Here is a 19614-nt window from a genome sequence, read left to right as displayed (position 1 = left end):
CAGTTAATGTAATACAGTACCCATCTACTAATCAGGGCGTCTGTCTCCGTTGCTTTCAAGCGAAAATGGAAATCGTAGAAATTTTCTGTAGAGCAACATTTAATAATAATAATAAAGCATTTTAAATTATCAAAAGCAATGGCGGTAGCAGGTGCTTTCGATACAGAACGGGGGAGCACAGTGCCACTGCTTTCACCGCAGCAGCTGCCGGTAGCCAGCAAATGGATCCTGGAGCTTTGCCACATGCGGCATTTAGAGGAGGACAGTCTGCACAAAATCTGCCGCACAATGGTTACTGGATAAAATTTTGTTATCGGTGTGTCAGAAAGTGAAACACATTGAATCTGCACTACCATTACTTTCACGTCTTCAGCATTCAGAGACAAGAGGCTATAAAAACTTTTTGCGCCAGCTGGTCTCGATCTACAGATATTGTAGACAGACACAATGCACTCTACCGCTAGACCATGGGCGTATACAGTCTACAGTGTTGCCAGATTGTGCAGATAGCCGGACTCTGAGAATTAGCGAGTTGGTCAGTTTATTTATCACATGTCGTGATTGATGCGGACTTAGCCACTGCAGCGACTGGCCGCCGGTCGAGTTTTATGTCAAAGAGTGTACATTCTCAGAAATTTCTTCCTCAAATTAAGACAGATATTTGGTATTAGTAGACTTCTCTTGGACAGGAATACCCTTTTTACCATCACTAGTATGCTTTTGATGTCCTCTTTGCTCCAACAGTCATTGGTTATTTTACTGCATAGGTAGCAGAATTCCTTAACTTCATCTATTTCGCGACCATCAATTCTAATGTTAAGTTTCTCACTGTTCTCATTTCTACTGCTTCTCATTACCTTCATCTTTCTTCTATTTACTCTCAATCCATTTGAATTTTAATTCCACTCCTGACCTTTCTTTTATTTTCATAATTGCTTCCTCGATGTACAGAATGAACAGCAGGAGCTAAAGGCTACATCCCTGTCTTACCCAGTTTTTAATACAAGCACTTCGTTGTTGATCACCACTCTTACTATTCCCTCCAGGCTGTTGTACATATTGTATATGACCCGTCTTCTCCCTATAGCTTACCCCTACTTTCCTCAGAATTTTGAACATCTTGCACCATTTTACACTGTCGAACACTGTTTCCAGGTTGACAACTCCTATGAACATATCTTTATTTTTCATTAGTCTTGCTTCCATTATTAACCGCAACATCAGAATTGCCTTTAACGTGGATGCATGAGATGTTAAGCTGATTGTGCAGTAATTCTCAAACTTGTCAGCTCTTGCCATCTTGGGAATTGTGTAGATGATGCTTGTCCAAAAGTCAGATGGTATGTCGCCAGACTAATACACTCTACACATCAACATGAATATTTGTTTTGTTGCCAGTTCCCCCAATGATTTTAGAAATTCTGATGGAATGTTATCTATCTCTTCTGCCTTATTTGATCTTAAGTCTTCCAAAGCTCTTTTAAATCTCTCTTCTAAATCAACTCCTGTTTCTTCTTCTATCACATCAGACACATCTTCCCCTCATACAGGCTTTCAATATATTCTTTCCATCTATCTGCTCTCTCCTCTGCATTTAACAGTGGAATTCCCGTTGCACTCTTGATGTTACCACACTTGCTTTGTTGTTTTTAATTTTCTGTATGCAGAGTCTGTCCTTCCGACAATCAGTTCTTTTTTATGTCTTCACATTTCTCCTGGAGCTGTTTGTCTTAGCTTCCATGCACTTCCTATTTATTTTATTCCTCAGCGACTTTTATTCCTCTATTCCCGAGTTTCCTGGAATATTTTTGTACTTCCTCCTTTCATTTATCAGTTTAAGTATTTCTTCTGTTACCCATGTTTCCTTCGCAGTTACCTTCTTTGTACCTATGTTTCCCTTCAGAACTTCTGTGATGTCCCTTTTTAGAGATGTCCATTCCTCTTCAACTGTACTGCCTACTGGGCTATTCCTTATAGCCTTAGAGAACTTTAGCCGTATCTTGCCATTCCTTAGTACTTCTGTATCCCACTTCTTTACGTACTGATTCTTCCTGACTAATGTCTTAAATTTCAGCCTACTCTTCATACTACCATATTGTGATCTGAGCCTAGGTCTGCTCCCAGGTATGCCTTACAATCCAGTGTCTTATCTCGGAATCTCTGTCTGACCATGATGTAATCTAACTGAAATCTTCCCATATCACCCGGCCTTTTCCAAGTGAACCACCTCCTTTTGTGATTCTTGAACAGGGTATTTGCTATTACTATCTGCAACTTGTTGCAGAACTCAATTAGTCTTTTTCCTCTCCCATTCCTATTCCCAAGCCCATACTCTCCACAACTTTTTCTTTCACTCCTTCCCCTACAACTGCATTCCAGTCTCCCATGACTATTAGATTTTCACATCCCTTTACATACTGTATTACCCTTTCAACATCCTTATACACCTTTTCTCTCTCTCTTCATCTTCAGCCTTCGATGTCGGCCTGTATCCCTGAACTCTCGTTCTCGATTTGCTGTTGATTCTGATGAGAACAATCCTATCACTGAACTGTCACAGTAACACACTTACTGCCCTACCTCCCTATTCATAACAAATCCTACTCCCACTATACCATTTTCTGCTGCTGTTGATATTACCCTATACTAACATGACCAGAAATCTTTGTCTTCTTTCCACATCACTTCACTGACGCCTACTATATCTAGGTTGGGCCCCTGCAGTTCCCTTTTCAGATTTTCTGGTTTCCTACCACGTTCAAGCTTCCGACATTCCATGGCCTGCTCTTAGAACATTATCAAAATGTTCAAATGTGTGTGAAATCTTGTGGGACTTAGCTGCTAAGGTCATCAGTCCTTAAGCTTACACACTACCTAACCTAAATTATCCTAAAGACGAACACACACACACACACACACACACACACACACACACACACACACACACACACACACACACACACACCCATGCCCAAGGGAGGACTCTAACCTCCGCCAGGACCAGCCGCATAGTCCATGACTGCAGCATCTTAGACTGCTTGGCTAGTCCTGCATGGCAGAACGTTATCCTTCCATTGATTATTCAATGTTTTCCTCATAGTAACCTCCCCCTTGGGGGACTATTCCAGAATCTTTCTCCAATGTAGAGATCATCATGACACTTCTTCAATTACAGGCCACATATACTGTGGGTACATGTTACGTGTCTTTAATGCAGTGGTTTCCATTGCCTTCTGCATTCTCATGCCATTAATCATTGCTGATTCTTCCATCTTCATGGCAGTTTCCCACCCATAGGGCAAGAGAGTGTTCTGAACCTCTGTCCACTCCTCCGCCCTCTTTGACAAGGCTATTGGCAGAATGAGGGGTGACTTCTTATGCCGGAGTCTTCGGCTGGCAATGCTGATTATTAATCAAAATTAAAGCAGTGGCAAGATTGGAACCTGTGACCGAAGATATTTTGATTATGAATCAAAGATGCTAACCCCTTTTTTCCCTTTCTTTATTTTGTTAGGCGTTGTTCGTTGCATCTGGTCTGGGCGAATGTCACATGACATCCATTCAAGTTGATTGTTGATTCCTTTCCTTATCAATAGCAGCATGGGCAGTGAAGCATGACAAGTTGACTCATCAAAGGAGTCAAAGGGTTAATGCTTAACATGAAATGTTAACTGATTTTGATAGTGAGATACGTTTTCCTTACAGTGGTGGGAGCACTGAAAATAATGTGTCTTTTGTGATACTGTAGACTGTTTTAAGAAGTTTGTATTTCACTGAATAATGTGCAAGATTAAAAACTTCTGAACTTTTGAGATACCCCCTCCTCCACACACACACACACACACACACACACACACACACACACAGAGAGAGAGAGAGAGAGAGAGAGAGAGAGAGAGAGAGAGAGAGAGAGAGAGAGAGAACATTTAGGTTTGCCAAAAGTTTCCCGCGTGAAATTCCCTGATTTCCACATAAGTTTTAGCATTTTTCCCCAACAAATTTTGAGATCCATAGGTTAAGTTAAGACATAAGTTGACAATCTGTCTTTGCAGCTAAGGTACAAGAGACAATAATGCAAATGAGGAAATATCTAAAAAAGAAAAAAAAATAAAGAAAAAAACTTGCAAGTAGATGGCATTGTCTGATGTGAGCAAAAATCTTAAGTACTAACATCAACATCTTTTGTAATGAACTGTTTTTAGAAGAGAGCAAGCCAAACGGTTAATATGTTTCATTACGACTACAGATATTTTGTTTCAATAAAATGACACACATCTGGTGATAGAAACACACATTTCCTTGGAGTTGCAAGACAGATTTAAAATACCTTCAGTCATTTGAGAAATAACCTCTGAAAATATTAGAAGTGTGTAAGGTGGGAGAGAATTCTGTAGGGTGAAGTGGGGTAAGTGTAACCACGTTTTGGCATAGTTCAACTTTGACACCAAATTGCCAACTTGCTATTGAAGATATGATTTTGAAATTTCTTATGCTTAAAGTTTGACTTATTGACTTTTAAACAATATACATTTTGCCCCAGGGTTCGGGGCAAGTGTAACCTCACATTGTTGTATCCATACAGACTATTGTAAAAGAGACTTGGGGTAACTGACCTGATTACACAATTTTTACTGAATTTCAGGATTTTTAAATTATTAAAATATCTTAAATTTTACTCACGATATGAACTTTTTTGCACACGCCTCTTTGTATATTATGAAATACACAGAAAATGTTGGTTAAACTAGAAAATAAGTGTTAGCCTAAGCCACAAAACACTGAAACTGAACACATCATAGATGATTTAATTTTGTTTTAGGCTAGTAATTTATTAGTTTAAATTCTACAAAAGTAATATTTTTTTCTTTAGTAGGCAATTTAACAAAAATAATAAAATATCTCATTTCAAGAGAAAAGAAAAAAATCACTTTAGTTCACTTTCTATTATTTTTCATGGTAATTGAAGTAAAGTTGTTGGCAATTTGTGTTTAATGCTAAACTGCCCTAATTCAACTTACTATATTCACACTTAGGCCCTAACTATTATTTGGTCACTGAATGTTGTATGAATCAAATGTAACACCAAATGTCAGGTCTCCTTTGTGACCCAAAGTAGGCTCAGGCAGCACTGAAATGACATCAGAGGATGGAACTTGGGTCTCATCTCTTCTATCACGCTAGTAGAATGTGGTGCCATGCTTTGTCTTATTTTTGCATCTGAGGAAAATCACTTCTGGGTCTCCTAAATCACTAATTTTGGTAACTTGGCCAATAAAATGACCTTTCTTACATTTTGTTGCAAAAACTACCAGAACATATTTTCCAACTATAATTTTATCTTTGGCTCCAAAAAAGTTTATATCTTCTTCTTCACAGCTTATCATTTCTTTCCTGAGATCATCCAGTGTTATCATCATCATCATCTTCACCACTACTTAATAAAGATAGGCCTCCTTCAGTATCACTTTCATCACTTGTTGATTCAACTTCCAGTCTTTTTTCCTTGTTACCCACATGAGCAATCAGGGATTTTTTTTCCACAACATTTTGAGATGCCATTTCGCATAAAGTAACTGCACTCTGTTTCGAAGATTTACTTTTCATTACCAAGTCCTGTTTTATGCCGATAATGCTGTTTGGTTTTGCTTCCTCCTCATTATACTTGTTTCTTAAAATCTTTTTCTTTATAAATGGCATCTTGAAAAGTGATAACTTCAGCCCCTGGGTGCAATCCTTTTCTTCTTTGTTTTACCAGTGGGACTATACTGTTGGACGGTTTCCAATAATAAGCTTTCAAATGACAAATCAGAAGTTCCAGAACATAATGAAACATTGGTTAGCTCGGGAATGGTTGAGAAAGAACTCTGATACTGGGAGAACTACAAGGTTCAGTAGATGTAGGCCTACAAAATTCTGGAGGTTATTCAGTTTCCCAAAAATCTGAGTACTTTCTGTTAGAGACATAGCTTCCACACAGTCTATGGGCGCATTATTGTGATCTGGCAATGGATTTGTTTCTGCCGAAGATTTGGTATGAGCTACATGTCTTATATGCCACCGAATCATATTTATTTTTATCAATTACTTCTCTACTGTAAGGGAATATTCCTGCTTTTTGAAAACCACTTTTCAACAATTCAGGTGGTGTTTCATTCCATACAGCAGTGTGGAGATTGGAAAAGTCACATTTGCTAATTTTTACCCCTTGATGATGTCTCTGGTCATGAATTAACTTTTGGTCCAAAGTAGATTTCACACACAGGAAGGCCAGTTTAGTTGATCTAGTTACACTTGCCCCACATGGGAAAAGTTGGGGTAAGTGTAACCATGCCCGGCATATCAAGAGATTTGTCAGTAGAGTAAAATGAATCTCATATATGAAATTATCATGCAAAAATTAGTTTGTAACCAAAAAATTGTGCAGTTATCTTTAAAACTGCAAAAATGACAGACCACCAAATTCTGAGCATGTCACTCTCTCGCAGAGTGAAAATGTATACGTCAATTCAAGTCCAAAAATTAATTACCAATTTATGTCAGATTTGACAACTTATGGTTAAATATAACAAAGAAAGGAGTAAATTAACATGTGTGAAAGGTCAGAGGTAAAAATACACCTTCTTTAAGGCACCATAAGCCGTGGTTACACTAACCCTATGGTTACACTTACCCCACTTCACCCTAAACCAATACTGTAGGTGACCGCCAATAAAATGTTGGTTCTTCTATGTTCGTTATTGCCCACTCTGTTATGTCTATTACTTCCACAGGTATTTTATGATTTTTCTTTCAAGAAATATGTGAGTACATATAGCACATACTGCCAGTGACTGACAATTTTCTTCTTCTTATCGTCCATACTTTCTAACATATAAACTACTTTGTAAGTGCCAAAATGTACTAGAATAAATAAAATGTCTGTAAAATGCCACACTGTGCAACGTATTTGCGGTGAGGCAGTTGCAATTCCTGAAATCCGTTGCCCATGGCCTCTGCCCTGCTGAGTAGGACCCCAGTCCTCGGTCAATGGATAAACGGTGAAAATCCACTGCATTACACTACACACAAACAGACCCAGCCTGCAAGCAGAGCGGTGAGACTAGAGCCTGCACATTTATCGGCTGATCTGAAGCCATTACAGATACCCATAGAAACGGCCTGTGATTCTGACCCAATGTGATAATCCACTTGTATGTCCAGCTGTTCACGAGCCACAGACAGCATGTTGACAAAATTAGACCATTCTGATCAATCTATGCAACATAACTTGTTCAAACACTCCGAGAACCAATAATAATGACGATAGGTAGCAACTCACTGTAAAGCTGATTGCTGAGCCGCAGATAGGCACGTAGAAAAGACAGTAACTCTCTCATGACTAAATTTTCAGCCATAGCTTTTGTCAGAAAATGAGAGCGCACACATATTCTCACACTCACTCAGACAACTCATGCACACATGACCACAGTCTCCAGCCGCTGTGTCTACAATCTCTGAAAATCAGATCCAAACAAACCACTCCTTGTGCCTCCCTGCCTCTCATCGGCAGCTGCTAGGCTTGTGGCAAGAAGTGGTGGCAGCACTGACTGCAAGCTGAAGGGAGTGGTAGGAAGGGGAGAAGCAGTAGGCTGGTAATGAAGCAACAGGGAAGCCGCGCACTTACTCAGCTGAACCCAGCCAGTGATGATGCACGACACCCCATTAAACAAAACATTTCACCTACTGACACAAAAAAGATTTTTTCCATTTTTTTCTAATTTCCATAATTCCCCCGACATATTTGGATAGTCTCTGATTTCCGGAACCTATGGCAACACTGACATTAATAAAACTATCACCAAGAAGTTGAGCAGAACAAGATACTTCTTTACAGAGAACTATGGAAGTAGTGCATCCACATTTTGAGATTCACTTTCTTGTTGACAATAAAATGAAATTTTTGACTTTTGATGAAGTGTCGATATATGGGACAACATTAATTTCAAGATTGTGAGTGCTGACAATCTAAGAATAATACAGTAACAAAGGTCTAAAAATGTTTACAGATAAATATCCCTCTTTAATTATTTTATACTGCAGGAGAGAAAGTATTATAAGTAAATATTATTACACCATAAATGTGAAACAACATATGCTAACTGATGTACAGTGTATCCATTCCCAATTCCAATGGATTAAATTCAGCACATTTTAGGTAGCCTACAGACAAAGCTCAGTAGGCCTACATTAGAAGTTATGACAGCTGTACTACAGTAAATAAGAACGGAGATTCATACCTTCGCATCCGCATAATAATTCAAAATTTTCTTAGAACTAAAGCAGAAACTTGGCATACAGTTCAATATTGAGCAGTTTTTACCTGACTAGCATCGAGAAAAACAGCATTACTAGGAATTGTTTTCAGCAACAAATTCTGCTGAGAAGCAACATCCTGAATCAAATGAAATGGAACTGTTATATATGTTGTTCCCTCTTCTGCGGAGATGATCTCTGCAAATGAAAAATACATTAGCAGTTAATATTAAACTCTGTCTTGAGAGAGAGGAAGAAAACAAAGAAACAGCAGAGAGAGAGAGAGAAGAGAGAGAAGAGAGAGAGAGAGAGAAGAGAGAGAGAGAGAGAGAGAGAGAGGAGAGAGAGAGATGATATCTTTCATTATGCATCCAAGAGACAATCTGTTGAATTTTTCAACACTCTCTCTCTCTCTCTCTCTCTCTCTCTCTCTCTCTCTCTCTCTCTCTCTCGTGTGTGTGTGCGTATGCGTATCTGACCTCAATCATTGCTTTAACCTCCTTCACTGCTGTTATCATTTAGGTCAATCACAGGAGTCAGTGATAATTTCCGAGAGAAAAAAAAGAGCAATGAGGATATTACATAGATAGGGATCTTGCAAATGCCTCCACAAGAACATTTTTGTTGTTACATATGCATATCCTTAGTTCCCTGGACATGCAACAGAATAAAAGAAAAAAAAATATTTTTTTCCTCCAAAGTATTGCCTTTTCTGCGAATTAATTAATTGAATTACTAATCTGGATCCTTTCCATGTGTAAACATAGAATAGGAAGCATTTAAGGCAACTAATGTAAGTGACATGATTAATAGGAGTTGGTAAATCTGGTTAGTAAAGCAAATCAACTTAACTGGACCACTATGCTAATGTACATTTTGAGTCACTCCCAATGAACGAGTCACAATATAGTATCTGCGGGAAGTACTATGATGAACAATTACAGCTCAACTGATTACTACACACAATTAATACCTTGTCCTTTAAAATGCATGTCATTAATTACCCTTACCTTTTCTCAACTAACTTTCTTGATACTTGACTTTTGTACTTTGAAACTTCACAATTTTCTTTCATGGACTGTACAAAATTAAGCTTAATCTTTTTTTATATTAGTTCTAATTGTAAAAAATTTATTTTCATGCTTTCGGTGATTAATACTTGCAGTTCACGAATAGATATTTCTGAGAGACTTGCGTACAAGCAATGGATGTTAGAGAGGTTGTAAGGAGAAACTCCAACAATACCTAAATAGGTTGATCAAGTGACATAAAACTGAATATTTTTAAATTTTTATGCAGGTATTAAATAAATCACTGACAAGAACATCAACATAAGCACCTGTGACTTGCTCTTGCAAAACAATGTTAATACTAAAAACCAGATATATGTTTTTGTGTAGCTTGTGCAACAAAAATGTGGCTGCTAAATGTAAACAGTCTCAAAACACAAAACAGGTTCCCTCTTTTGCATCCACAGAGGAAGAGAAGTATATAATTGGAACTCAAATAAGTGGTGTGTATGTGCATAGCAACTACATGATACACTAAGGTATTGGGGAAGAGGATGATACAATCCTCGATAAATAATATAGATGGTATAATATGTAATTACACGTGGATCAAGGCAAATAATACAATAGGGTATAAACCAAAATAATGACAACTGTGTCCCAATGCATTCGACTATTTTCCCTTCTTTCAAAACACTGAATTTTAGAGTAAAACAATAGACTCCTTACACAGTACGAAAGACATCAAAACTATTGGAACAAATGGTGTTCGTTGTGTTCAGAACTATGAAACGTGTCCTCATAACGAAGTTTAAACATTAGTACATACAACTATTAGGCTGTTTTACATTGTAAACATAACCTCTTCATTAGTAGGATTACTCACCTCCCTGTGCCATCACTGCACCACAATCAGTTGAAAATACTAGCTCACTAGGTTCGAAGGCGTTATTATTATGACAGCTGATTGACGTTTTAATCTGCCCGGTGGCTGCTCCATCCATTTTGTCTTTAGTTTTGTCGTCATACAGGTGACTGACTGAATGCCAGTGTAATCAGTGTTTACTACAAATAAAACAGTTTGTTATATACACAATCCTGAACATTTGCGAGTATCGTGCATTTAGTACGGACATAAACATAACACAAATACAAGCCAAACTCTCGAAAAACTAATAAAAATAATAGAATTACATGTGATTAACGGGTTCATCTGCTCGAATATTGATGACACCCCATGTTTGTCACGTTTAAGAATCATTTTTAACCACGAAACCAGAAATGTCAAAGTAGCAATTGTTAATGAATGAAAACCTATTCAATTCAAGCCGCCAAACGCTAGGCGTATACTTCGAGTTACTGTGTTCATGAGGGCCTATTTTACAGTATCATTCCGCCCAAAGAAAAATTACATGTTCCAGAAGTAGCTTCAAATTCGTATCATTAGATTACCAACCAGTCTGTTAATTGATGAGTTTGCTGAACAGGCATCACATAAAATACTCTGTTTATGATTTAAATTTCCTTGAAAACATTAAGTTTCAGATATTTTTATTCACTCAACCCGTAAATATGGCGGAAGAGGAACTGCGACGACAGACCCACAATGCTGTGGGAAGTTGTCCAAGTAGTTATCCAATTCATCAATAGATGTCACTATAAATTATTGCTATCGCGCCAATGTGTCGTGGATATTACTGTTTCTGGAACTGTTGTTTTTCCCTGTGTCATCCTCAACGCTTAAGTTCTAAAAGGATAATTATTGTTAAGTCAAGTGATACGTGTGATCAGGGTACCAGTTGCACATGAGACAAGTAATGGAGGTTAGGTCCTGAATTATTCAGACAGTTCTTGAATTTTCATCAAAACAGGTTAACTTTCATTGGGGGAACAGATCTGCTTTGTACGGCGATTTGTTACGGAAAACGACATGAATGTGTGTCGAAAGAAATTTGTAATGGGGCCCCTTGTTCTATTCCCTTCTCTGCGGACGGTAAGGGCATCGGGAACAACATAAGATTTCATCAGGGGGCACAGAAGCAAACGCTTTACTATCATTGTGCGCATGACGTCGAGAGGAACACTTTGCGCTTACATTTGTATGTTGGTGGCTGTGGGATTTCGTGAGTGTTGTTATTTACGCTTAGTTATGTTTGTGTAGTGGGTGATTTGCAAATGAAAGTGTTTTGTATGTGTGCGAGCAATGTCAGATTGTTCTATTTTTGGGTGTAATTCTCGAAATCATAACACTAAACGGACTGAAGCAGTGCTCCAAGTTTACTCTCGTGATGCAGGTCTGCAAGTGGAAAAGACAGTGAGGATGTTGCAAATACTAGTATATGCTGTCGTCATTTCAAATAAACCGGTTATGTTAGAGGCTTGCATTCGGGCCTGCTAAATTAACCGCGGTGAGGAGTTCTTAAGAAAGATGCATTTCCATCGTGTAATTTGCCTTGTAGTAGCAGCACCAGTGTTAGCACACCACATGTGACAGTATATGATATCGATACAAAAGGCACAGAGGCTTTACAAAAGCATTCAGCGCGGAAGAAGAGTGCTGATAAATATGCATTTACAGATAAAGTTGTTTGTAGTAATGATTCAGACTAAGCTATATAACAGAATTCCCTAGCGGCATTAGAAAGGAGAAATGCGTACCTGAAAAAACATGTCGTGAAATTGCGAGCACGTAATAAAGATCTTCGAAGTCGGTATTGTCATCAACAAAACTAAGTCTGCACGACGAAAAAAATAATAAAATTTCGCCTGTGTTTCGTGAAATTAATCGCTACGGGTATTGGGCAAAATAATTTCATTCAATCAAATCAGAAGTTTGTTACAGGGATCAAAATGGATTCAGTGCCAAAGAGGTAACGGGCAAGTCAATTACTTTACGCCCCGTTTAGAGGGGAAAATTCGGCTACTTCTACATGCAGTGTCAACTTTGCATTTTTGGGTTAAAAGCACCTTCAGTTGACACCCAGATATTTTTAAGTTTGCTATTAATTAGATGTTTTAATCTAAATGCTTTCTAAAAATGAAGGCACTTGTGTAATTCATTGAGTGAAAACGGTAGTGTCCTCTTAGTAGTTGAAATTCTTTTAAACTCGTGGTGAATACAAAATGAAAGTGAACATCTTGTTTACTCGTTAAAACGTTTCTCAAAGCCAAATTAAGAATTGCATGGTTAGTTTGAACATTTACTTTGAGATAAAACTGCAAAAACAGAATATGGTTATCATTTGTTGCTTGGATGCTTGAATAATAATAATAATAAAGAAACGGCAGTGTCTATTTAAAAACCGAACAAATTACTGAGTGTAACAGTAACAGTCTAGCAATAGCAGAACAGCAATTTAAATCTACTTATTTCAGCAGAAACTAAAATGCAAATATGCAAACCATATATTGCAGCACTGTTCCAGGGGCAGAAGCTGTACCTCACAGTCAGTCAGTAGAGACGCAGAATGCTTACTGTGCAGCCTTATTTTTTTCTATGAACCTTGAATTTGTAGAAAAATATCGAAAAATATTAATTAAGTGGAGAGAGTTAGGGCACATCTGAATACGGCGGATTCAGAAATTGACGTGACCCTTGTAGCTATTATATGTGTTCGTTTTGTTACAAAACGGCATAGCATCCCTTTAGTATGGAGGAATAATTACTCCCTCCCAAGTTTCCATTCTGTTTGTTGAAATGAAAAATGGAGGAGGAGGAGGTTAGTGTTTAACGTCCTGTGAGCAACGAGATCATTAGAGACAGAGCTCAAGCTCAGATGAGAGAGGAATTGAGAAGGAAAGCAGCTATGCCTTTTTGAAGGAACCATCCTGGCATTTGCCCTAAGTGATTCAGAGAAATAATGGAAAATCTAAATCTGGGTAACCAGATGTAAGTGAAATGAAAAATAAGTATGTAATTAGCCTGAAAGACTCAGTCTCATAAATTTGTTGGTAAACATTAATGTTCTGACAATTTATATGTGAGCCACTAACCACATAAATGCGAACTCCACGATGTGACAGTAGAACCAAAATTAAAAGGTGGTAGGATGGAGCATAGGGCAGCATAGTGTCTCTGCTAATAAATGTCTAAAGTAGCTTTGCAGTTACCTGGGACTTAACCCAGCTGACTGTCCAGCAGTGATTCATGACTGAAATACTAAATTTTGCCAGCTCATTATACCAAATGGTACATACACTACAGTCTTTTCTTTTCTTTGAAAGTGGGAACTGCCAACTTCATACCCAGTTATGTACATATCTATTGCAAAAAGTATTGTGCTTCCCAGTGGTATTATTTTGTTAATGAACTGTTCTGTGTCTTTCCACTGTGACTCTACATGTGGAGTGCTACTACTACTAACATAGAGATCTTGTGTTCAAACCCCCTGTAATGTTTGAATTTCTTTTCTTCATGTGAAAAATACCGAGTTGCATCATGGTCCAATTTAACTCAATAAGTTAGTTCTTAGATTGGAAGAAGAAGGCAAGAGTAACAGGACTATTTGAGTGACTGCAGTATTCACTGAAGTAAAGAAATCGAACTTTGATGTGTTTTCTATGTCACCCTACTTTGGCACAGAATTTTGTTTTGTGTGAAACCTTTCTGCTTTAAGAGTGTGTATTTTGTTGTTTATGCTTTGGCTCTGTGTGTGTTCTTGATGTATATCCATCTCATATTAAATAAAGTAGCCTAGAACATTCTTACAAGTGTCGTGTACTATTCTTGCTACAAAATATATCCACTGTTCACCACAACAGGTTTGACTTGCAAGACTTACAGTACTTGTTTTATGGGCTATCTTTTCGTTTGCTGTGGTTATTCATATATGGCTCACATGATGCTTGAGCAAAATGATTGCAGTAGTCATAGAAAAATTCAGAAGTTGTCAAGTGAAAGTCAGTGGGAAACATAGAAATGGCACATTCAGCTTTGTTAAAGGAACATTGTCTGTGTTTTGTCTGCCTGCTTAGCTGGATGGTAACATGTTTGCCTTCCATGCAGTAGGCCCAGGTTCGATGCCCGGCTGGGTTGGAGATTTTCTCCACCCATGGACTGGGTGTTGTGTTGTCCTCACCATCATTTCATCCTCATCACCAGTACATGAGTCACCCACTGTGGCGTCGACTGCAATAAGATTTGCACTTGGTGGCCAAACATCCCGAGATAGGGCCTCCTGGCTGGCAATGCCACACAATCATTTCATTTTTTTTGTGTAGATGGCATACATCAGTGTCCATCATTAGCGGAACGTGATAACTGTCCAACATATTTCCGTGCTCACAAAGGGACAATGTACAGGTAGCCTATATCAACAGAATGACACTTGAGGAGAAACATGCTATTTATGTACGAAAGAAGAGCGATGCAAAAGCGATCTGGAATGCCCTCACATAACAGTGTTATCTTTATTGCAATGATTATATATATGTTCGATTGTTTCTTTCAAATGATAAAGGATGACATCAAGCAACAAAACATGCATAGGTACCTGCAAACATTTTCTATGAATTATACAGTGAATTGAGGAAAAGTGGTCCAAATGCACCCTTGCCACTTTCAGTCTCCATCATATTTTCAGAATATTAGGGCCCAAATCGCCCCCCCCCCCCATGAACCATGGACCTAGCCGTTGGTGGGGAGGCTTGCGTGCCTCAGCGATACAGATAGCCGTACTGTAGGTGCAACCACAACGGAGGGGTATCTGTTGAGAGGCCAGACAAACATGTGGTTCTCAAAGAGGGGCAACAGCCTTTTCAGTAGTTGCAAGGGCAACAGTCTGGATGATTGACTGATGTGGCCTTGTAACAATAACCAAAACGGCTTTGCTGTGCTGGTACTGCGAACGGCTGAAAGCAAGGGGAAACTACAGCTGTAATTTTTCCCGAGGGCATGCAGCTTTACTGTATGATTAAATGATGATGGCGTCCTCTTGGGTAAAATATTCCGGAGGTAAAATAGTCCCCCATTCAGATCTCTGGGCGGGGACTACTCAAGAGGATGTCGATATCAGGAGAAAGAAAACTGGTGTTCTACGGATCGGAGCGTGGAATGTCAGATCCCTTAATCGGGCAGGTAGGTTAGAAAATTTAAAAAGGGAAATGGATAGGTTAAAGTTATAGTGGGAATTAGTCAAGTTCGGTGGCAGGAGGAACAAGGCTTCTGGTCAGGTGACTACAGGGTTATAAACACAAAATCAAATAGGGGCAATGCAGGAGTAGGTTTAATAATGAATAGGAAAATAGGAATGCGAGTACGCTACTATAAACAGCACAGTGAACGCATTATTGTGGCCCAGGTAGATCCAAAGGCCACACCTACTACAGTAGTACAAATTTATATGCCAACTAGCTCTGCAGATGATGAAGAAATTGAAGAAATGTATGATGAAATAAAAGAAAATATTCAGATAGTGAAGGGAGACGAAAATTTAATAGTCATGGGTGACTGGAATTCGGTAGTAGGAAAAGGGAGAGAAAGAAACATAGTAGGTGAATATGGATTGCGGCTAAGAAATGAAAGAGGATGCCGCCTGGTAGAATTTGCGCAGAGTACAACTTAATCATAGCTAACACTTGGTTTAAGAGTCATGAAAGAAGGTTGTATACATGGAAAAACTCTGGAGATACTAAAAGGTATCAGATAGATTATATAATAGTAAGACAGAGATTCAGAACCAGGTTTTAAAACGTAAGACATTTCCAGGGGCAGATGTGGACTCTGACCACAATCTATTGGTTATGACCTGTAGATTAAAACTGAAGAAACTGCAAAAAGTGGGAAATTAAGGGTATGGGACCAGGATAAACTGAAAGAACCAGAGGTTGTACAGAGTTTCAGGAAGAGAATAAGGGAACAATTGACAGGAATGGGGGAAAGAAATACAGTAGAAGAAGAATGGGTAGCTTTGAGGGATGAAGTATTAAAGGCAGCAGAAGATCAAGTTGGTAAAAAGATGAGGGCTAGTAGAAATCCTTGGGTAAAAGAAGAAATATTGAATTTAATTGATGAAAGAAGAAAATATAAAAATGCAGTAAATGAAGCAGGCAAAAAGGAACACAAATGTCTCAAAAATGAGATTGACAGGAAGTGCATAATAGCTAAGCAGGGATGGCTAGAGGACAAATGTAAGGATGTAGAGGCTTATCTCACTAGGGGTAAGATAGATACTGCCTACAGGAAAATTAAAGAGACCTTTGGAGATAAGAGAACCACTTGCATGAACATCAAGAACTCAGATGGAAACCCAGTTCTAAGCAAAGAAGGGAAAGCAGAAAGGTGGAACGAGTATGTAGAGGGTCTATACAAGGATGATGTACTTGAGGACAATATTATGGAAATGGAAGAGGAGGTAGATGAAGATGAAATGGGAGATACGATACTGTGTGAAGAGTTTGACAGAGCACTGAAAGACCCGTTTCAAAACAAGGCCCCCGGAGTAGACAACATTCCATGAGAACTACTCACGGCCTTCGGAGAGCCAGTCCTGAGAAAACTCTACCATCTGGTGAGAAATATGTACGAACAGGCGAAATACCCTCAGACTTCAAGAAGAATATAATAATTCCAATCCCAAAGAAAGCAGGTGTTGCCAGATGTGAAAATTACCGAACTATCAGTTTAATAAGTCACAGCTGCAAAATACTAACGCGAATTATTTACAGACGAATGGAAAAACTAGTAGAAGCCGACCTCGGGGAAGATCAGTTTGGATTCCGTAGAAATGTTGGAACATGTGAGGCAATACTGACCCTACGACTTATCTTAGAAGAAAGATTAAGGAAAGGCAAACCTACGTTTCTAGCATTTGTAGTCTTAGAGAAAGCTTTTGACAATGTTGACTGGAATACTCTCTTTCAAGTTATAAAGGTGGCAGGGGTAAAATACAGGGAGCGAAAGGCTATTTACAATTTGTACAGAAACCAGGTGGCAGTTATAAGAGTCGAGGGATATGAAAGGGAAGCAGTGGTCGGAAAGGGAGTAATACAGGGGTGTAGCCTCTCCCAGATGTTATTCAATCTCTATATTGAGCAAGCAGTAAAGGAAACAAAAGAAAAATTCGGAGTAGGTATTAAAATCCATGTCGAAGAAATAAAGACTTTGAGGTTTGCCGATGATGTAATTCTGTCAGAGAAAGCAAAGGACTTGGAAGAGCAGTTGAATGGAATGGATAGTGTCTTGAAAGGAGAATATAAGATGAACATCAACAAAAGCAAAACGAGTATAATGGAATGTAGTCGAATTAAGTCGGATGATGCTGAGGGAATTAGATTAGGAAATGAGACACTTAAAGTAGTAAAGGGGTTTTGCTATTTGGGGAGCAAAATAACTGATGATGATCGAAGTAGAGAGGATATAAAATGTAGACTGGCAATGACAAGGAAAGCGTTTCTGAAGAAGAGTAATTTGTTAACATCGAATATAGATTTATGTATCAGGAAGTCGTATTTGTTTGGAGTGTATCCATGTATGGAAGTGAAACATGGACGATAACTAGTTTGGACAAGAAGAGAATAGAAGCTTTCGAAATGTGGTGCTACAGAAGAATGCTGAATATTAGATGGGTAGATCACATAACTAATGAGGAAATATTGAATAGGACTGGGGAGAAGAGAAGTTTGGCACAACTTTACCAGAAGAAGGGATCGGTTGGTAGGACATGTTCTGAGGCATCAAGGGATCATCAATTTGGTATTGGAGGGCAGTGTGGAGGGTAAAAATCGTAGAGGGAGACCAAGAGATGAATACACTAAGCAGATTCAGAAGGATGTAGGTTGCGGTAGGTACTGGGAGATGAAGAAGCTTGCACAGGATAGAGTAGCATGGAGAGCTGCATCCAACCAGTCTGAGGACTGTAGACCGCAATAACAACAACAACAACAACATGGCCCAAATGTCAGTTTTATTGATCAACCTGGTGCTGTGTTCCTGAATCTGATCAGATGAAAAAACCTCTTTTTCAGAAATTGCATTTGACTGAGAAATTACTTGCAATGTATGGAAAGAGTCAGGCAGGTAGCAGTTCCAAAGCAAAATCAAAATCTCATGGGCAACAGTGAAAACAGAAGAAATTCTCAGCAGAGTGAAACTCACTCATACCTGCATCGTATTGGGAATATTATAAAATGCCCAAAATGCATGGCTGCAGAAGAAATAAAGATGACAGTTAGCAATAATAGTTAAGTTTTAATTTAAAAGTCAATTTCAAATCAGATACATTTTTTGCCAATCCTTTGAAAGATTACTTTAATTTTGATAGTGCTGATACTTGGATTTTTGGCTCTGGTATGACACACAATGTTTCACAAATAAACAGGATTCAGCTATGTTTAAAAAGTTTCTGGTCTTTCAGTGGGTGCACACAGCTATCAAAGAAGTCATTTTCACTTGTGGGACTGACAGTATTAATACTGAAGTGTACGTAAACTACAAGGGGATCCCTGTTTTGCTAAATAATGTTTTGTATGTGTGTTGTGCCAGACACAAGCTTTTCTCTGTTTGTCAAGCTGCACAACGTAAATATAATGTGACTTATGATAATAAAGGTGTTACCTCTGGTTATGTAGTGAAATGTCACAACAGAAAAACTTGTTGGTACATCATGAACATATGTGTTTGTTACTTAGATTCACAAAAACAAATTAACTTTGCAACTTTAGAGGAACAGTCACAATGTTGGTATGAGAGGATTACATCATGTACTAGATGTGCCTTCTAGCTCTGGTATATCAGTTAAGTGTTCTGATACCAACTTGTTTTGTGATGGATATGTTCGTTCCCAACATTTCAGCCCTTACATAGACTGTCCAAAAGTTGTCAGTGACTTGATTAATTCTGACATTAATGGATGAATGTCTGTTGCTTCTCTAAATGGTTTTTGTTACTATAAGTTTTCCAAAGATGAATATTTGTGTTTTGCTCAGATACACTTCATATTAAATAAGTCTAAAGTACCTGAATATCTGAAATTAATTTTGATAGAGTGTGATGCTGTTGGTCATAAGATAAAATTATTTTGTCTGATGGTGGAGGTCAGTTTAATTTTAACATGATAACTGCAGCACTATGAGACAAGTTTAACTTTATATGTCCAAATATGCCCAAGCAAAATGGTGTTGCTGAACAGGCACATTGACACATTGCAAAATTAGCTCACTCCATTATCATACTGCAAGATATCTAAATAATTTGGAGCTCATGCATGTGATGAAGTTGTTTCTCTACTCAGTCGTACCAAGAAGTCAAGAGTTCAAGATAAAACACTTTTTGAATTGGGAAATGGCAATGTGTTCGACAATTTTCGCTTTTTTG

The 19614-nt window shown here is 38.3% G+C and overlaps 1 protein-coding gene across 2 annotated transcripts in view; it reads right to left on the bottom strand.

Moving 5' to 3' along the window:
• The window catches only part of LOC126339177 (zinc finger protein 236-like), a 216534-nt gene extending 205624 nt beyond the window's left edge, over window positions 1-10910 (bottom strand). Inside the window, exons 1-3 of one of the 2 annotated variants that reach the window (XM_050001610.1) lie at window positions 10759-10910; window positions 10189-10367; window positions 8360-8490 (exon numbers count right to left, since the gene is read on the bottom strand). In XM_050001610.1, the coding sequence (XP_049857567.1) occupies window positions 8360-8490; window positions 10189-10306 (249 nt within the window). In that variant the 5' untranslated portion in view covers window positions 10307-10367; window positions 10759-10910. Of the gene's footprint in view, window positions 1-8359; window positions 8491-10188; window positions 10368-10496; window positions 10679-10758 lie in introns of those variants that run through there. The other variant, XM_050001609.1, reaches the window with a different exon arrangement.
• Window positions 10911-19614: the final 8704 nt, after the last annotated feature.

The sequence above is a fragment of the Schistocerca gregaria genome, chromosome 1, assembly GCF_023897955.1.
Source record: "Schistocerca gregaria isolate iqSchGreg1 chromosome 1, iqSchGreg1.2, whole genome shotgun sequence".
Lineage (NCBI taxonomy): Eukaryota > Metazoa > Arthropoda > Insecta > Orthoptera > Acrididae > Schistocerca > Schistocerca gregaria.
The sequence above is the reverse complement of the archived record's forward strand: the minus strand, read 5'-3'. Positions and strand labels throughout refer to the sequence as shown.